Here is a 19,987-nt window from a genome sequence, read left to right as displayed (position 1 = left end):
TAATTGTTTTTGGCTTCAACCACTGAATCACTAAACATGTCCTAGAAAATGCATCAAAAAGTGTCCAAAATTAAAATTAATTTCTAGACAATAAAGTTTACATCATCAAAGTCAATTTCCCACTTTACAGATGTGCCGGTGCACCATGGTAAAAATTACACTTTTGGGTATTTGAATTTATTCATTTATAATCTAACTGATGGTAATGGACCTAATTGTATACTAAGCCATTGCAACTTCAGGTTCCACTGCACTGTTTTTGTAATCCTTTATTTTCAAATGCCATTCGATTTTGGTTTTTGCAGAAGAATAAAATAAATTGCCAAATATCTCTAAACGCCATTAGAATCCTGAAATCCGATATGATAAAAATGAATGAATTTACCTCGTTGTCTTGAAGCAGTGGCCTTGATCATCAGGCTGTTTTCAGTTATGTGCTCTTTTTGACTGACCACTCATTTAGGCACAGTGCATGCTTTGCTGGAAATGTTTATTAGCTTCTCCGTGTTTACAGGTGAAACAAAACCTAATAAAATGGTGTAAGATTTGACCAACATTTTACACATACCTGTTGCATCATAGTTTCCTTGTACTGCTTTTTCTGTGTGACTTTAATTGGAGGGAGTTTGGTGATGGCTGAAACCAGGAAGTTCATTAGGATATCTTCACAGTTTGTCATCTGGTCTATCATGTTGTGAAGACTGGCTGGCAAGTAATAACTGTACACGTAGTGATAATATCTGTAACAAAACAAAAGTTTCGTATAGACATCTATCACCCAATTAATATCTTCCAACTCAGAGCATAATTAAGATAGAACAAGTGAGTGGGAGGATATTTCCTCCTACTGATATTGGAATATTTTCATCAAACAATCGTGAATCACAGATCCTGCCTTTCAAAGTTGAAGATAAATTGTCTTAATTCATTTCGACTGGTTGAAAGCTAAAGCAACATGGTTTTGGGTAAAAATTAGTTTTATATTATTACGAGATGATTCTCTCGTTTGGCACAACAGGCTGGATTTTCAAAGGGATCAAGGTCAGGATCTCAGGCAATTTTAGCGCCACTTGTCTTCTCGACAGTTTGATGTTATAATCCCACCCACAGCTATTTTCAATAAGGATAGCTTGGGAACAGATTGGTTCGCTGCTGGTGGGCAGCCAATATTTTCAACTAATGGGTCTTTGGAGTTCTGGCATTTTCAGTTGGCAATATGGGCAGACATATTGGGCTCAGGATGAAAAGGGGAGTGGGTGTAAGAAAGATCAAGGGTGGAATTTGCAAAGGTCCATTGACTTCGGGCAGGATTTTCTGATTTTTGGGTGAGCATGGCCAGAAAATTCCATCCTAGATGAGGGCCCACCCAGGACTCAAAACAGCTACCTGGGCACAGCTGTGGCTTCTGGCTGTCCTGGCATGCTGGTGCCTCCAGGATGATACAGACAGACATTTTAAAAAGTAAAAACAAACTTGTCTGGACCTTTCTTTCATGGACTTCATGCTCAGATAGACAGCTCCCACCTTAGCTGCTACAGATGGTCATTGGATAGGCATATGGATAATATTGGAATAGTTTAGGTTAGAGGGTCATTAGATTGGCTCCACTGGTCGGCGCAACATCGAGGGCCGAAGGGCCTGTACTGTGCTGTAATGTTCTATGTTCTAGATTGAATCAGGGCCCGCAGGCTGACCTTTAATTGCCTGGAGCATTGAAGATTCTGGTGGACATTGTGCAGGATTGGGGCCCAGAGATAGCCCCTGCTTTTGGTTACTGACCCCTAATTTAAAATCCAGCCCAATATATTTAAATGAAAATGACAATACAAATAAATGCTTGGTTATCAGCACTCAGGACAACAATCTTTAATTTTGAAATATATCCCTCTAAATCTGAATCTTGCAACACATGCAAGAAGGAAAGGACTATTGATTTCCAGCATTCGCAGTATCATTTGGTGTTAAATTTCTTTTCTAGAAATGCCCACCTTGAAGAAATTCTGCTCTTCTCTCCCGTGGGATTTCTGTTTGTTTATTTTACAGATGTTTGCTCTTTTTCATCTTTCACTTCATCTGTCACTTTAAATTTATCTACTTATTTTCTGGTGTCAAGGATGCAAGTTTCAAGTATTCTTGGACCCTATGGATCCTTCTTGCACTCCATATAAGACCATTAGATATAGGAGCAGAATTAGGCCACTCAGCCCATCGAGTCTGCTCTGCCATTCAATAATGACTGATTTTTTTCTCATCCCTATTCTCCTGCCTTTTCCCCATAGCCCCTGATCCCCTTATCGATCAAGAATCTATCTATCTCTCTCTTAAAGACATTCAATGACTTCGCCTCCACAGTCTTCTGCGGCAAAGAGTTCCACAGATTCACCACTCTCTGGCTGAAGAAATTCCTCCTCATTTCTGTTTTAAAGGATTGTCCCTTCAGCCTGAGGTTGTGCCCTCTGGTTCTAGTTTTACCTACTAGTGGAAACATCCTTCCCACGTCCACTCTATCCAGGCCTCGCAGTATCTTGTAAGTTTCAATAAGATCCCCCCCTTATCTTTCTAAATTCCAATGGGTACAGACGCAGAGTCCTCAACCGTTCCTCATACGACAAGCTCTTCAATCCAGGGATCATTCTTTTGAACCTCCTCTGGACTCTTTCCAAGGTCAGCACATTCTTCCTTCAATATGGGGTCCAAAACTGCTCACAATACTCCAAATGGGGTCTGACCGGAACCTTATATAGCCTCAGAAGAACATCCCTGCTCTTGTATTCTAACCCTCTCAACGTGAATGCTAACATTGCTTTTGCCTTCCTAACTGCCGACTGAACCTGCATGTTAACCTTTAGAGAATCTTGAACAAGACTCCCACGTCCCTTTGTGTTTCTGATTTCCTAAGCATTTCCCATTTAGAAAATAGTCTATGCCTCCATTCCTCCTTCGAAAGTGCATAACCTCACACTTTTCCACATTGCATTCCACCTGCCACTTCTTCGCCCACTCTCCAAATCTGTCCGAGTCCTTCTGTAGACCCCTTGCCTCCTCAATACTACCTGTCCTTCTACATATCTTTGTATCATCTGCAACATTTGCTGATGCCATTGATCTTTCCAACTTCATCCTTTGCCACCTTTCCACTACCCTAACCAGGTGGCACTTGTTACGGTGATGCAGTGGTTAGCACTGCTGCCTTACAGGGCCAGTGACCTGGGTTTGATTCCCAGCTTGGGTCACTGTCTGTGTGGAGTCTACATGTTCTCCCCGTGTCTGCGTGGGTTTCCTCCGGGTGCTCCGGTTAGGTGCATTGGCCGTGCTAAATTGCCCCTCAGTGTACCCGAACAGGCGCCGGAGTGTGGCAACTAAGGGATTTTCACAGTCACTTCATTGCAGTGTTAATAAACTTTAAACTTTTAACTTTCTGCCTTACTGCACTAATGCTTCTGATATGTCTTTTTTTCTCAATTTCATAATCCACACCACTGTGGTTGAAAACACTCTTGGTCCATTTCTATATCCAGCATTTTCATCCCTTCCCCTCACTTCCAGGACCATCATAGGGGTCCCTTTCTCCTCATATTTCACCTGAGCCTCCACATTGAACAGATTATCCTCCTCCATTTCTGTCTCAGCTGTGATGCCAATATCAAATACATCAACCAACCCTTTTAGCATTCCAAAGGGACTGTTCTCTCTGCAACACCCTGGCCTACCCTTCAACATCCCTTCCCCTTCCCATACAACTGCAGGAGAGGCAACTTTTTACTGTCTCCCCTCACACATCTAGGGTCCTAAACTTTCCTCCAGATGAAACAGTGATAGACTTGCACTTCTTTCAATTGCTTATACTGTATTCACTACTCAGGATATCATAGAATCCTGACAGTGCAGAATGAGGCCATTCAGCCCATCATCTACACCTGCAAGGATACCATCCAGGCTATATTCCTGTAACTGCACATATTTACCCTGCTAATCCCCTGACACTAGGGTCAATTTAGCATGGCCAATCAACCTAACCCGCACATCACTGGTGTGTGGGAGGAAACCGGAGCGTAGGCTCTTCTATGTTGAGATTGGGTGACTGCTTCATAGGGATACCTCCACACAGTGCACAAAGTAGACCTTACATGCCATCTTGGACATTCACTTTTGTTCTTTCCTCCCTTTCCCACATTGCCTGCTTCTGTACTTGCTTAAAACCTGTTGCGTCTCTAACTTTTCTTGCCTTTAAGTCATACAAACTGAAGCACTAATATATTTCTTTCTCCACAGATGCTGCCTGACCTGATGAGTATTTCCAGCTTTTTCTCTTTTTATTTCATGATTCCAACATGCATAGTTATTTGTTTTTCAACCTCTACCGTTATGCCCAGCATTCTTCAATACCACTCTGAAACTGTACACTAAATTCACGAGAGTGAAATGATTCTTTTTGTACGGTATTGTTCAGCTTATGGAAAGCATTTCTCCACAGCAAAGTGAGTGAAATTTAGGATTTTGGATCATGGATAAAAAACAGTGTTTCATCACTGGATTTGGATTTGGTCTGTGACGCAGCCTTTAGTGAAGTGGCATTGCTTGCTTTCTATATCAAGTTGTATATCTCATTATTTTGCAATTTACAGTTTTCCAATTTGTGCAGTATCCTATCCTCTAGTAACTCCTTAGGCTTTTCTTGACAAGAATCCACATGTTAATGTGTTTCACCACAACAGATTGTGGCATAATGACGTACTACCACTTTGAATATAAGTCTTCGAAGCAAATATAATTGAGATCTGACAAGCCTTTCACTGATCAGCACTGATGATACAAAAACTCTCAATTTGGCCCAATGCAGTTATCAGAAAATTATTCTGTTTTCACTCGTATTTTTCTTACTCTACTGAAAGCAATGTTGAGCTAGTTTTGGCTTATATGCAGAATTTCACCCAGCTGTGAAATTGTATTGCATCAGCAGTGCATCAGAAATATATATATGTAAATTAATACAGTCGGATGATTTAACAATCACATTCAAATTTTGAATTTGTGTCAGTAAAATTGTCAAACAATTATATAGACAGGGAATTACTTGGGTTTCAAGTATCATGTAATGGCAAGAACCCTGATACATTCCCAGTTAATATGGATAGATTTATTATATTATGGATAAGTTTATTTCTTGGAAATATTTGGATAATAGCAGCTTGGGTCAAAAGACAGCATCGTCCCCAATAAGCAAGGTGGTTGTGGGTTCAATCCCTACTCTAAAACCTGAGCACATAATCTATGATTTTATCTCAGTGCCAACACAATACTACATCGTTGGAGGTAGCATGGTAGAAACAGTGAAGTCAGAAATGAATTTAAATATAAGGACTTACATTGGTGCAACTGAATGAACAATATGGTCGAGAATTTGGTTCACACTGGAATTCAGCCATGACAATAAGGTTGTCAACTCAGGCTGGATGTATATCTGGAGATATTATCATCAGAGCTCCCATCACCTTCCTCCAGAGTTAAACAGCATTTGTTCCCAGCTCCATTAACTCTGCAACTTAATTTTTAAAAAATGTTCCTCTGAATTTTTTCTAAGTTTTGCTCGCTGCAGAATCTTCAACTCCCCAACATTTGAGGGCCATCCTGGAGGATTTGCAATGACAATGGTGCTAAAATGTCTACAAGAAAACCATGGAACATTGGTCCTTTTGATTGGTTCTCTGGAGGTTCCTGTTGCATCCCAGGAGGCAGTGACAAATAGGTCACTGGCAAGAGAATGGAGATGAGAAAAATATCAGCCATGATTGAATGATGGAACAGACTTGATGGGCCAAGTGGCTTAATTCTGCTCCTATGTCTTATGGTCTTAGGTCAAGAGTCAGTTGGTGGGATTGCAGGCATAGGGTTTACTGTGAGCCTGGGAAGGGATTGGTGAGCAGGACTCGGGTAGTGTGAGCTGCAGAGATTTGCAGTTCCATTATGGAGTCAGAAGCAGTCCTACTCCTCCTGGCAATATGGTTAGAATTGTCAAGATTTTTGTACTGACTTTCATTGTGGCAACCCGCAGTAGTTCTTTGATGGCCTTCTGCTGAGAAGGTGTTAGGCTTGAAAAAACTGAACTCAGAATGCACTGGAGCCAGTTGTAACCCAATTACAGAAAAGGGCTTGAAATGGATGCTAATGCCTGGATTTGCAGAGGAAATAGGCTCAACTCCACTTTGGGGCAAATTGTCAAGCATGATAATGAATTTGACAAGTTGCATTTTCCTGGCGAGGAATGAGCCCACATACATGCAGCATATCATACTGGATTCTTCACTACCTATTCTTCACCCTAAAACAGAGACTGCATGATCCCATTTCTAGGTCTCTTTCAACTCTCACCAGCATTTCAGAAAAGATCGGAAAGCCTTAATTGCAGAAGCAATGCCTAAGGCTAAAATGCTGTCTTGTATTTCTTAACAGAAACAAACAACTTACGTTACTAGAGCTCAGAATTATCTAAAACTAACATTGCATCTTAAGTTCAGCCAAACAATTCAGAACTTGTCATGCAGAAAAATGATTACAGTGCATGCTTACTGAAAAATCAATAGTTGTGATATTTTAGTACTGACACTTCAACTTTATAAGACCCTTGTCAGACCCCACTTGGAGTACTGTGCGCAGTTCTGGTCGCCTCACTACAAGAAGGATGTGGACGCTATTGAAAGGGTGCAGAGGAGATTTACAAGGATGCTGCCTGGATTGGGTGGCATGCCTTATGAAGATAGGTTGAGGAAGGTGGGTCTTTTCTCCCTGGAGAGGCAAAGGATGAGAGCCGACCTGATAGAGGTTTATAAGATATTGAGACGTATAGATAGGGTGGATTCTCGGAGGCTATTTCCCAGGGCTGAAATGGTCGCTATGAGAGGTCACAGGTTTAAGGTGCTGGGGAGTAGGTACAGAGGAGATGTCAGGGGTAAATTTTTCATTCAGAGGGTGGTGAGCGAGTGGAATCGGTTGCCGTCGGTGGTGGTGGAGGCGAACTTGTTGAGGTCTTTTAAGAGACTTCTGGATGAGTACATGGGATTTAATGGGATTGAGAGTTATAGATAGGCCTGGTAGGTAGGGATATGATGGGCGCAACTTGTGGGCCGAAGGGCCTGTTTGTGCTGTAGTGTTCTATGTTCTCTCCAGCCTGTTGATGATATGACATCTTTCAGAACATGGCCGTTCTCCTGTTTGGTCAGTTTTCTGTGTCAAAACCACACTTTCTTCAAATACAACACCGTCAATTAATTAATGTCTTACAAATTTGAAAACATGGTATGAAATTCACTGTATGAATGGTCTCTCATAGAGGCATTTTGGAAAATTACGTTTTTTATCAGATCTTTTTGAGTCAATTATGAGGAGCTATTTTTGCTCTCACTAAAGAAGTAATAAAGCTTAAATGTTTCCTCACAAATCTACAAAGAAAAAGTGCTGAGTTATTATAACTCTTCCAAATTAAAACATTAAATCAGCTCCCCTTTGATTTATGGCTTTTTTGATGAAACGCATCATGCAGCCTTTATTCGTGTTAACTACCAAGGTAAAACTTCTGCTATGAGCCAGTGAAAAATATATAATTAAATCCACAAATAAATCAACTATCCCCTGTGGTGCACATTTAAAATTGGCGATGTTCATTTGACTTTCAGTAGCATTGAGCTGCTCGCTTCCTGTTTAAAGTTTTATTTAACTGTGATCAGAATTCAACATACAAACAGTCACTCTCCAATCTCCAAAAATTAAAATAATGGAGCGCTGGTTAAAACGTTTTGTGACGGTGGAAAACAGGCCATAGTAGTTCAGCTACTTGGTCCATGCCCTGCATGATTCACCTTTCTAACTGTAAGACAAAGATATGTAACCACCAGCCAATCCACCACCAGAGGGGGGATGGGAACCTGAACTGTAGCTCCAATGTACAGGAGGATGAGAATAGGGAGGACATGGATAAGGTTTCTAGGTCACAGCAGTGTATTGGCAGGTGGGAGGGTGGTTTGAAGTGCGTATACTTTAATGCGAGGAGCATACGCAATAAGGTGGACGAACTTGCAGCCTGGATTGGTGCCTGGGACTTCGATGTTGTGGCCATTACAGAGACATGGATAGAGCAGGGACAAGAATGGTTGTTGCAGGTTCCGGGGTTCAGATGTTTCAGTCAGAGCAGAGAAGGTGGTAGAAGAGGGGGAGGCATGGCATTGTTAGTCAAGGACAGTATTACGGTGGCAGAAAGGACGTTTGATGGGGACCTGTCTATTGAGGTAGTATGGGCTGAGATGAAAGGAGAGATCACACTGCTGGGAGTTTTTTTATAGGCCTCCAAAAAGTTCCAGGGATGTAGAAGAAAGGATTGCAAAGATGATCCTGGATAGGTGTGAAAGTAACAGGGTAGTTGTTATGGGGGACTTTAACTTTACAAATATCGATTGGAAAAGCTATAGTTCAAGCACGTTAGACGGGTCAGTTTTTGTCCAATGTGTGCAGGAAGGTTTCATGACACAGTATGTAGATAGGCCAACAAGAGGTGAGGCTACATTGGATTTGGTACTGGGTAATGAACCAGACCAGGTGTTAGACTTGAAGGTAGGTGAGCACTTTGGTGATAGTGACCACAATTCGGTTATGTTTACCTTAGTGATGGAAAGGGATAGGCAAATACCGAAGGGCAGAAGTTATAGCTGGGGGAAAGGTAATTATGAGGCTATTAGGTGAGATTTAGGATACATAGGGTGGAGTAGGAAATTGCAGGGGCTGGGAACATCTGAAATGTGGAGCTTATTCAAGGGGCAGCTACTGCGAGTCCTTGATAAATATGTACCTGTCAGGCAGGGAGGAAGTGGTCAAGTGAGGGAACCGTGGTGTACTAAGGAAGTTGAATCTCTGGTGAAGAGGAAGAAGGAGGCTTATGTAAAGATGAGACATGAGGGCTCAGTTAGGGCACTGGAGAGTTACAAATTAGCCAGGAAGGAGCTAAAGAGAGAGTTAAGAAGAGCTAGAAGAGGACATGAGAAGACTTTGGCGGATAGGACCAAGGAAAATCCTAAAGCTTTCTATAGGTATGTCAAGAATAAAAGATTGGTTAGGGCAAGATTAGGGCCAGTCAGAGACAGCAGTGGGAAGTTGTGCGTGGAGCCTGAAGAGATAGGAGAGGCACTGAATGAGTATTTTTCGTCAGTATTCATGCAGGAAAAAGTCAGCGTAGTTGAGGAGAACACTGCGATACCAGGTAGTAAACTAGACGGGATTGAGGTACCTAAGGAGGAGGTGTTGGCAATTCTTGAGAGTGTGAAAATAGATAAGTCCCCTGGGCCGGATGGGATTTACCCTAGGATTCCCTGGGAGGCTAGGGAGGAGATTGCAGAGCCTTTGGCTTTGATCTTCATGTCGTCATTGGCTTCAGGTATAGTGCCGGAAGACTGGAGGATAGCAAATGTTGTCCCCTTGTTCAAGAAGGGGAGTAGAGACCATCTTGGGAATTATAGACCGGTGAGCCTTACTTCTGTTGTGGGCAAAGTTTTGGAAAGAATTATAAGGGAGAGGATTTATAATCATCTAGAGAGAAATAAATTGATTAGGGATAGTCAACACGGTTTTGTGAAGGGTAGGTCGTGCCTCACAAATCTTATCGAGTTTTTTGAAAAGGTGACCAAAGAGGTGGATAAGGGTAAGGCAGTTGACGTGGTGTGTATGGATTTTAGTAAAGCATTTGATAAGGTTCCCCATGGTAGGCTATTGCAGAAAATGCAGATACATGGGATTGAGGGTGATTTAGCAGTTTGGATCAGGAATTGGCTAGCTGATAGAAGACAGAGGGTGGTAGTTGATGGGAAATATTCAACCTGGAGTTCAGTTACAAGTGGTGTACCTCAGGGATCTGTTTTGGGGCCACTGCTGTTTGTCATTTTTATAAATGGCCTAGATGAGGGTGTAGAAGGATGGATTAGTAAATTTGCTGACGACACCAAAGTTGGAGGAGTTGTAGACAGTGAGGATGGATGTTACAGTTTGCAGAGAGACATAGATAAGCTGCAGAGCTGGGCCGAGAGGTGGCAGATGGAGTTTAATACGGAAAAGTGTGAGGTGATTCACTTTGGTAAGAATAACAGGAGTACAGAATATAGGGCTAATGGAAGGACTCTTAGTAGTGTTGACGAGCAGAGAGATCTCGGGGTGCATGTGCATAGATCCCTGAAAGTTGGCACCCAGGTTGATAAGGTTGTTAAGAAGGTGTACAGTGTGTTAGCTTTTATTGGTAGAGGGATTGAATTTTGGAGCTGTGAGGTCATGTTACAACTGTACAAAACTCTGGTGCCGCTGCACTTGGAGTATTGCGTACAGTTCTGGTCACCGCATTATAAGAAAGATGTGGAGGCATTGGAAAGGGTGCGGAGGAGGTTTACTAGGATGTTGCCTGGTATGGTGGGAAGGTCTTATGAGGAAAGGCTGAGGGACTTGAGATTATCTTCATTGGAGAGAAGAAGGTTATGAGGTGACCTGATTGAGGCATACAAGATGATCAAAGGATTGGATAGGGTGGACAGTGAGAGCCTTTTACCTCGGATAGTGATGGCTAACACAAGGGGACATAGCTTTAAATTAAGGGGTGGTAATTATAGGACGGATGTCAGGGGTAGGTTCTTTACTCAGAGGGTAGTAAGGTCGTGGAGTGCCCTGCCTGCAGCAGTTGTGGACTCGTCAACTTTAAGGGCGTTCAAATGGTCAGTGGATAGGCATATGGATAACATTGGAGTAGGTTAGGTTAGAGGGTTATTAGATTGGTTCTACTGGTCGGCGCGACATCGAGGGCCAAAGGGCCTGTACTGCGCTGTAATGTTCTATCTTCTATTTGCTTTCTGCTGAGTGTTACAACGGTGGTAAAGGGAAGCCCAACATGGCCCCACCACCACCAGATATTACCAAAAGTGGGGAAGACAATGATTTGGGGACCTGCAGACTGAGATAGGCAGCCAACTAAGGTAAAGAATTGGTCCATTTTACTGGCATCAGAATAAGTGTCTGTTGTATTCGGTGCTACATTGAACTGGCTTTCCCAGCAGATTCCTGGAGAGGTGTGGCCCTTCCTTTTCCTTTCATATCACAAGGCAATGATCATCCCCACAATCTCAATGCCACAGATGTTCATCATGCCAATCTGTTTGCTGTCTCTGGTACATCGAGCCATTTCTTGCTGATCCTTCATGTATGTCGAAACATGGCAGCACATTCTCCTTTCCCTTTCAGCCTCTATAATGATGCTGAGGCTACAGAAAAATGCTGGAAAATCTCAGCAGGTCTGACAGCATCTAGAGAGAGTAGAGCCAACATTTTGAGTCTAGATGACCCTTTGTCCAGCTCAGACGAAAGTAATCTAGACTCGAAACGTTGGCTCTATTCTCTCTCCATAGATACTATCAGACCTGCTGAGATTTACCAGCAGTTTTCTGTTTTTGTTTCCGATTCCAGTATCTGCAGTATTTTGTGTTTATTACAATGCTAAGGCTGCCAGCATCTGGCCTGTTAATTGGCCACCAAAAGTAAAATCCTTTCTGCAGTCCCACTTTCACCTGTGTGGACTCAGGATCACAGTGTGCTGATGGACACAAGGAGGAGGCACTCATGCCTGAGGATGCACCATTACCAGCTTTTGAAGTTGTTGGCAGCAGTCTAAAGGCAAAGTGGTGGGAAATGAGTGAACCATAAGACACAGGAACAGAATTAGGCCCATTGAGTCTGTTCCGCCATCCAATCATGACTGTTTTTTTTCTCATCCCCATTCTCCTGCCTTTTTCCCATAGCTCCTGATACCCTTAAAAATCACGAGCCTACGTATCCCTGTCCTAAAGACACTCAGCCTTCTGTGGTAAAGAGTTTTACAGATTCACCACTCTCTGGCTGAAGAAATTCCTCCTCATATGTTTTAAAGGATTATTCCTTTAGCCTGAGGTTGTACCCATTTATTCTAGTTTTTCCTACCAGTGGAAACATCCTCTCCAAGTCCATTCTATCCAGGCCTCACAGTATCCTGTAAGTTTCAATAAGATCCCCCCTCATCTTTCTAAACTTCAACCAGTACAGACCCAGAGTCCTCAACCATTCCTCTTCAGTCCAGGGATCATTTTTGTGAACCTCCTTTGGAACCTTTCCAAGTCCAGCACATCCTTTCTTAGATATGGGGTCCAAAACTGCTCACAATACTCCAAATGGGGTCTGAACAGAGCCTCATACAGCTTCAGAAATATATCCCTGCTCTTGTATTCTAGCCCTCTCAACATGAATGCTAACATTGTATTTGCCTTCCTAACCTGCACGTTAACCTTAAAAGAATCTTGAACAACTCCTAAGTTCTTTTGTGTTTCTGATTTCCTAAGCATTTTCCCATTTAGAAAATAGTCTATGCCTCCATTTTTCCTCCCAAACTGCATAAACTCACACTTTTCCACATTGTATTCCATCTGCCACTTCTTTGCCCACTCTCCTAAGCTGTCTAAGTTCTTCTGCAGCTTCCTCAATACTATCTGTTCCTCTACATATCTTGATATCATCGGCAAATACAGCAACAGTGCCTTCAGTCCCTTCCTCCAAATTGTTCATGTATATTGTGAAAACTTGTGGTCCCAGCACTGACCCTGAGGCACACCATGAGTCACCGGCTGCCATCCTGAGAAAGACCCCTTTATCCCCACTCTCTGCCTTCTGCCAATCAGCCAATCCTCCATCCATGCCAGGATCTTACCCTTAACACCATGGGCACTTAACTTATTTAACAGTCTCCTATGCAGCAACTTGTCAAATGCCTTCTGGAAATCTAAATAAACCATTCCACTGGCTCTCCTTTATCGAACTTCCTTGTTAATTCTTCAAAAATCTCTAACAGATTTGTCGACATGATCTCCCCTTGACAAAGACTCTGTCCTACTTTATCATGAACTTCCAAGTACTCTGCGATCTCGTTTTTAATAACAGACTCTAAATCCTGCCAATGACTGTAGCCAGGCTAACCGGCCTATAGTTTCCCATCTGCTGCCTCCCTCCCTTCTTAAACAGCACTGTTACATTAGCTACTTTCCAGTCCTCTGGTACCCTCTCTGCCTCCAGCGATTCCTGAAAGATCACCACCAATGTCTCCTCAATTTCCTTAGCTTTCTCTTTTACAACTCAGGGGTATAGTTCATCCGGTCCAGGTGATTTATCCACTTTCAGACCTTTCAGTTTTTCCAGAACTTTCTCTTCAGTGATGGAGTGTGGAACACTGAGTGATAAGCACAGCACTGGTATGCATGCGGAGATTTCAGTTAAAGTTAAAGTCAATTTATCTGTCACGAGTAAGGCTTACATTAAGTTACTGTAAAATTCCCCTAGTCGCCACAGTCTGGCGCCTGTTTAGGTCAATGCACCTAACCAGCATGTCTTTCAGAATGTGGGAGGAAACCGAAGCACCTGGAGGAAACACACGCAGACACGGGGAGAACGTGCAAATTCCACACAGTGACCCAAGCCAGGAGTCGAACCCAGGTCCCTGGCACTGTGAAGCAGCAATGCTAACCATTGTGCCACGGTGCCATCCCAAATTTCAGAGGCAGAAGTTTCTGTGTACAGTTACCCATGGAAGGGAGGACAATAAGAGGTTAGCTCCATGAGCCAATGAGGCTAGGCCTCAGATGTCTCTGTTTGGGGCTGAGTATCTGGTCTACAGTGGCAGGTAAGTGGCCATCTGGCTGGGCATCCTGAGACTTTGCGAGCTCAAGTACTACGAATGGAGAATCTATGGTGGTCATGATTTCGGTTATGTCTTGAACCAGAAAAGCACATGATCAGTATGCACGGGAAAGTGGCCAAAGTCGTGGTGAGCCCTATGCAGCAGCACATACATTGTATGCAAGAGGTGCATGATTTCCTGCATGGTGGCATTTGCTTCCATGGCAGTAGTGGGAGAGAAGATAAGGTCCCTTATCCTCCATGGCACAGAATCTATCTGATGACAGACAAGCGCTGACTTTTACAAGATTAAAAACTGCTTACAACTTTCCTGAACACTTCCCAAACTGGCAGAGATCACGACTCGATGGAGTAAATGTGGTTTTTCTAAGTTTCACAAAATGTGCTTGAACAGATTCGCCCGAGGCAAAATACAAAGTTGCTGTATATTTTATAATGGTGACCCTGATGTTACTGGAACTGCATGCAGGGTCGCAACCCAAGGCCTTCCCAATCCACAAATAGGCCACACAGGATGGGCAAAGTGAACAGAATTTCAAAGTTGGTGTGAAGATTTTGGCTTTCCCAGTTCTATTCCTGCCACCATCAGCAAATGGAAATTTGGCACATTATTCTTTTGGATCATAACATGGAAGGGCTGCAGACAAACAACTTTAACAGTTTTTTATGTGTCTCTAAAGTTCTTTTGCCTCTTTATTGGTTCCAAAAAGTATCACTGATAGCACAGAGTAGCATAGCATAACTCAACTTTGCCTAAGTATGGAGTGAGAAGCATTTTGCACCGTCCTTCAAAAGGACTGATTCCAAAAATATAATTGTAGAATAACTTGTAACAATCTAAATCCCAAAATCCTCATGAAAACAAGAAAGATGAAAAGTTTGATTATTGTGAACCCTAAACTGGATAATGAGTGTTAACCCAATATTCTAATATCTTCTAAAGAATGGTGATGCAGGGACAACTCAGCATCAATTTAGTGAACAAATGGTAACTCATATGTCTACTGGAGTTTCTTAAGGAGGAAATGAAATTGTTAGACAAGTGTATGCTTACACTTTCCATCTGCTGATGGTGGAAAGAATGGGACTGGGAAAGCCAAAATCTTCACACTACATCCGAGTTGCCATTATAAAAGATATGGTAACTTTGTATTTTGCCTTGCGTGCATCTGCTCTAGTACATTTTGTGAATCTTCAAAAAACAATCTACTTTGGGTTTCAGAAGTCATTTGCGAAAGTCCATGTAAAGCTTTTGAATAAAATTAGGATTCTTGGAATGAAAGGCGAATTAGTTAGATTCGTTATGCTGAAGTGCCTAACGCTTTTTACCTTAAAACATAACTGTTCACAATCCAACAATCTTAAGGGGAGTGTTTTATGCTGCACACCTAATCTGGAAACAGGTGAAATTGTGCGAGAAGAGGTCAGACACGCATCCCAACATCATTTTTGAGCACGCAAAATTTTTTTTGGCCAGTGGGCTTGTACAAGAGTCAGAAGTGCTCCTGCCAATAACCAAGCAGGTGACTTAGCCCATTAAGAGGCCAATTTAACACGATTTTCCAAGGTCCATCTGCTTTTACGATTGGCGGGCAGGTGAGTAGGCCAAGCATCAACCTCGATACAGGGCAGGATGAAATGTCAGGGCTGAAAAAATATTTAAAAGATGCTGGGGACTGAGATTTGTGCTAGAATACGCTGTCTAGATATTGGGTGCAATTCTTCTGAATCAGTACTGAGTGTCCACAAGAGCAGGAAAACAAGAATGTTTTGCATTCATGCTGGCAGCTCTATCAGGTGGGATTCATCTACCTTAAAGATACAAATAAGCCCATCCTGAGATACCTGCTGGTCAGCCCGGCTATTCAGAGATGTGTCCCCCTTCCACCCAAAAATAAAAATGGTGACCCCCTGCTGACCAGGGGAGCACCACCAACCCCTCAGCAAAGAAGGACATCCTTTCCTCCACCACTCAAATAATGAATCATCCTGGTCCTCCTTACCATGCAAGCATGAGGATGACCCAACCTCCAATCAGCCCTCTTCCCCATAAGACCCCCACTTAGTCCCCTCCATCAGATCCGTCCAGAACTCCCCTCTGCCTCAGGCTGCCCACTCAGGCCTCTCCCCTCCAAACCTCACTGAGGCTCCCTTAGATACCCACTTATGTGCCACTTCAGGCTATGCATCTTAGTAGTACCAACGGTTTAGTGCCCCATGTTACCCTGGCACTGACACCCTGGCCTGGCACCTTGGACCCTGAGGGAAGTCAAGTGCTAAGTTTAGTGCCCGTGTGCCATTTGCTGCTGCCAGCCTGCTGAGGAAGGGGCCCACAAGGATTCTGTGTACTGGGGAGGCTCAGGCTTAGGCAAGGGTTGACCTCACTACTCACCCTTGAACTGGGAGTCCCAATGCTGGGCTGCCCCTTCTAGCCCTGGCAGATGTGAAGGTCAACCCTGGTATTTTGATCTCAGGCAGCTCTGTGATTAATATCTTCATTCTGTTTATACTCAGCCATGTTTATTTACCTTTCCCTTCCTGTTGGAATGCATTTCAAGTACCCCTAACCACAATATTCACAAAGACTCTAAGCCTGACTGACAGCTGTAGTTTTCAAAGGGAATAGGTAGCCTGCAAAAGAGGAAGTGAAACCATTAAGCTGTGAATGAAAGCTTATTTCAAAGCATTGCACTATGAAATTGGAAGATATGAAAGGTTTGCAGTGCAATAGAGACGTTTTTAAAGGTTTCAGTTTTCTAGGAAGGCTTAGAGACTTCAAATAAAACTGTGCAAATACACTGGGGCTGGGTGAAGGCTGTGGAGAGGGGAACAATGCTCTCCCTGAAGTGAAATTAACATCCCCTGTCTATCAGAGGACTTCAAAGGGGTCAGCTCACACCTGCAGCTTCTGACAAGGAGAAAGGGGAATCTCTGCTGCAGAATGGATTTAAAAGCCTGCCGGGTTACCAGGGGGGCCTGGAGACAAAGTGATCTAATCACTTCAAATATTTACAGCTGACAGGCAGGAATAAAGATGTTAATCACAGAGCCATCTGAAATTACAATGCCAGGGATGATCTTCAGGTCTGCCAGAGATAGACGGGGCAGTCCAGCTATGGGACTTCCATCCCGGGGAGAATGGCAAGGTCAAAGCCTTGTCCCCCAGCTTGAGCTGACCTAACCCCCAAGGCCCTTAGGGGACCCTTGCCCTGCAGCCTGGCAGCAGCAGAGACGACATAAGCACTGGACCTATTACCTTGAGCCCCTTCAGGGCCCAAGGTGGCAGGTTAGGGTGTCTGTGCAGGGGCAGTGCACCATTGGTACTGTCAAAGCGCATAGCCTGAAGTGCGGACTTAGTGGGGATCTGAGGGGAAGAGAGGTTGAGTGGGGATCCAAGTGGCTTAAGGGGGTCAGGGTACCCTCATGCCTGCGTGATGTGGGGGATTGTGACCCATTATTTGAGTGGTGGGGCGGGGGGTTTATGGGTTTTTCCAAGGGGTTAATGGTGCTCCCCTGGGCATCCAGCATACCAAGGCTATTTTCCAGCACCAAAACCCACCAGGTGCATTTCCTGCTGGAGAACAGGCGGAGTGGTTGGGGACCAATGAATGGGTCATCAAACCCGCTATCTGGATTACAATTATTGGGTTTGAATAATAATCAGATTGCTGCCTGCTCTGACCAGGAACCAGGTCAGGGCTAGTGGGTTGGGTGAATCATAATATCCATCATGCCTGGCAGGAATCCCGATTTTTGGCCGATTGAGCCGGGCATCGGGATTCCCGCATGCTGTCTGACAAAGCTGGAGAATTTCACCCACTGTCTCCATCGCAGCAGCTGTCCTGAGTGAGCAAGTGAGAAATGCCAGCATGTACCCTCTCCTTTCTCCACGTCTGCCCTCTTCTTGCCTTCCCTGGAATTGCTGTGCATTTGCTAGTGTGGATTTCACGCTGGCTGTCTGTTAATTTTCCAGCCAGCATGAAATCGCATTTTGAGGTCAAACGCCACCGGAAATGCATTCCTTGCCCATTTCTCGGCTGAGTCCACGGACTCTACGAGCAAAAGGTTCAGGCACAACACTGTCCTGGGGCATTGGAGACTCTCAGTCTATCCACTGTTGAAACAGAGGCTGTTGCCACTGTCCCTAAGCATAAACACCTAGCACCTTCTTCCAGTAAATATAGTCAGGGTCCCTTTAAATTTCGAACAATCAAAACACTCAGACTTGCTCTTGGGCAGACTTCAGGACATGTAACGTGATCCCTTCGTTTTACCTTTAAAGGAAGGCGCAATCCCAAAACAGTGAAGATAGTAATGTTTATTAATGAAAATGAGGAGTTTTGCCAAGGTGAAGTGTTTCACCATGTATCGAATAGTTAAAATCCATCTAAAGCTTATTTATTATTGTCACCAGTAGGTTTACAGTAACACTGCAATGAAGTTACTGTGAAAATCCCCTTATCACCACACTCTGGCCCCTGTTTGGGTAAGCTGAGGGAGAATTTAGCATGGCCAATGCACCAAACCAGCACACCTTTCAGACTGTGAGAGGAAACTTGTGCACCAGGACGTTACCCACGCAGACGTGCAGAGAATGTGTAGACTCAGCACACACAGTGACCCAAGCAGGGAATTGAACCCAGGTCCCTGATGCTGTGAGGCACTATGAGGCAGCTGTGCTAACCACTATGCCACCGTGTCACCCCATCTTGCTTAAAGTTGAGTAAGGCAGGTACATGCGGTGATGTGTTGTTTTCATTGTCTGTTTAGTATTTTACTATAAACAGAAGTCATATACATTGAAATGAATCAGATGATCAATTGTTTGTGTATTCACCACACTGTGAAATAATGTAGCATGACATATTCTCCTTGGCCACTCCTGGAATGAATGATTCAATCGTTCCAAGAGTGGCCAAGAAGAATATGTTAAAGATGTGAATATTTGGTTTAGGTCACAAAAGTTGTTATAGGGCAATGTGAGTCAATTTCCATAAAAGTGACATATTCAGCCTTGTCAGAGGAGTGATGGATACTGTAGAATTAAAGAAAGCATGCATCCTCTCAAGTTAGCTTAGTTACCTTACTACTGTAATGGCAGCAAAAGGCAAAATGTGAAACACATTAATCAGTTACATTGACAGCTGACCTTCTTAATCTAGTCAAAATTCTGGTGATGTCAAATTAAATACCGTAATTCAATTTATTATTACACTGGAAGCATGTTTTGTAAGCTCTTATAGCTTCAAAATTCTTGAATGTGATTTGAAGTAAAAGGAAATAATATTAGCCTTAATACAGCATTTCAATTATAATTATATGCCATTATCTATCTACTTGTGAAAATAATTTTGAAACTCCCTTTAAATTAGACTCAAAATTAATTTATTGATAAGTGGAAAGTTGAGACTATAAGTTGTAACATATGAATTTTAATGTGGACACGCAGCTGGGGTTATCCAGTCCTGCAGCTGTGTACAGCTGTGTTGAATGCCAAATTGTCCATTCTCGCTAGCAGTGGTAGTGGGGTGTGTGAGACCGGAGAATTCCAGCGTACGTATTGAATATATATAAAGTTGTTTTCATTGGGAGTGTAAGAGAGCAACAAACTAGATATTCTAGATAAATCTAAGAATACCCCTATAAATAATAAAGGATCTAAAATCTGGAAATTATGGTTTGTGTCAATGGTGTATCAAAATCTAATGTGTTCATTGGAAATTCTTTAACTTACTGTTTTGTTTAGCAAATGCACAGCCCTGCAAATTATTCTCATCTCTTATAATGATATGGTGCAAAATCCAAATGCTCTAAATTATGAAAGAATGGGAAAATGAAATATTGATTTATTGCAGGGTTCTTTAAAAACAACTGAAAGAAATTTAAACATTCTGATATAGATTTCTTGATGAATTGCAAACATAAAACATGTTCTCTCCTGAGGAATGTGTATAATATGGTAGTTTTTCCATAAAATAAAACAACAAGAACTACTAAATATAAAAAAAGGATAGTGTAGCAAAGTGAATGTGAACTTGCCTGTGATAAAATGCTGCTCCTGTTAGAATCATGGAGTACTCATTGGTCCATTTCGATGTATACCCCCATCGTCCCTTACTGTTGTCCCAGTAATGACTCCTAGCTGGGTAACCAACGATACGGTCTGGGAAACTGTGCCACACAATGAAGGCAAAATCAACCTAAGAATAAGATGATAAAGTCAAAGGTCTGTTTCCATAGTCAAAAAACTCAA

General features: G+C 42.9%; 1 protein-coding gene across 1 annotated transcript in view; it reads right to left on the bottom strand.

Moving 5' to 3' along the window:
• LOC145344940 (exostosin-1-like) overlaps positions 1-19,987 on the bottom strand; it is a 571,757-nt gene that overhangs the window by 32,912 nt on the left and 518,858 nt on the right. Inside the window, exons 10-11 of the mRNA XM_080192309.1 lie at positions 19,774-19,934; positions 569-740 (exon numbers count right to left, since the gene is read on the bottom strand). Of these exons, the coding sequence (XP_080048435.1) occupies positions 569-740; positions 19,774-19,934 (333 nt within the window). The remainder of the gene's footprint in view (positions 1-568; positions 741-19,773; positions 19,935-19,987) is intronic.

This window comes from Carcharhinus amblyrhynchos, chromosome 7 (genome assembly GCF_965287045.1).
Source record: "Carcharhinus amblyrhynchos chromosome 7, sCarAmb.v2.hapA, whole genome shotgun sequence".
Lineage (NCBI taxonomy): Eukaryota > Metazoa > Chordata > Chondrichthyes > Carcharhiniformes > Carcharhinidae > Carcharhinus > Carcharhinus amblyrhynchos.
This window is presented reverse-complemented; position numbering and strand designations above follow the sequence as displayed.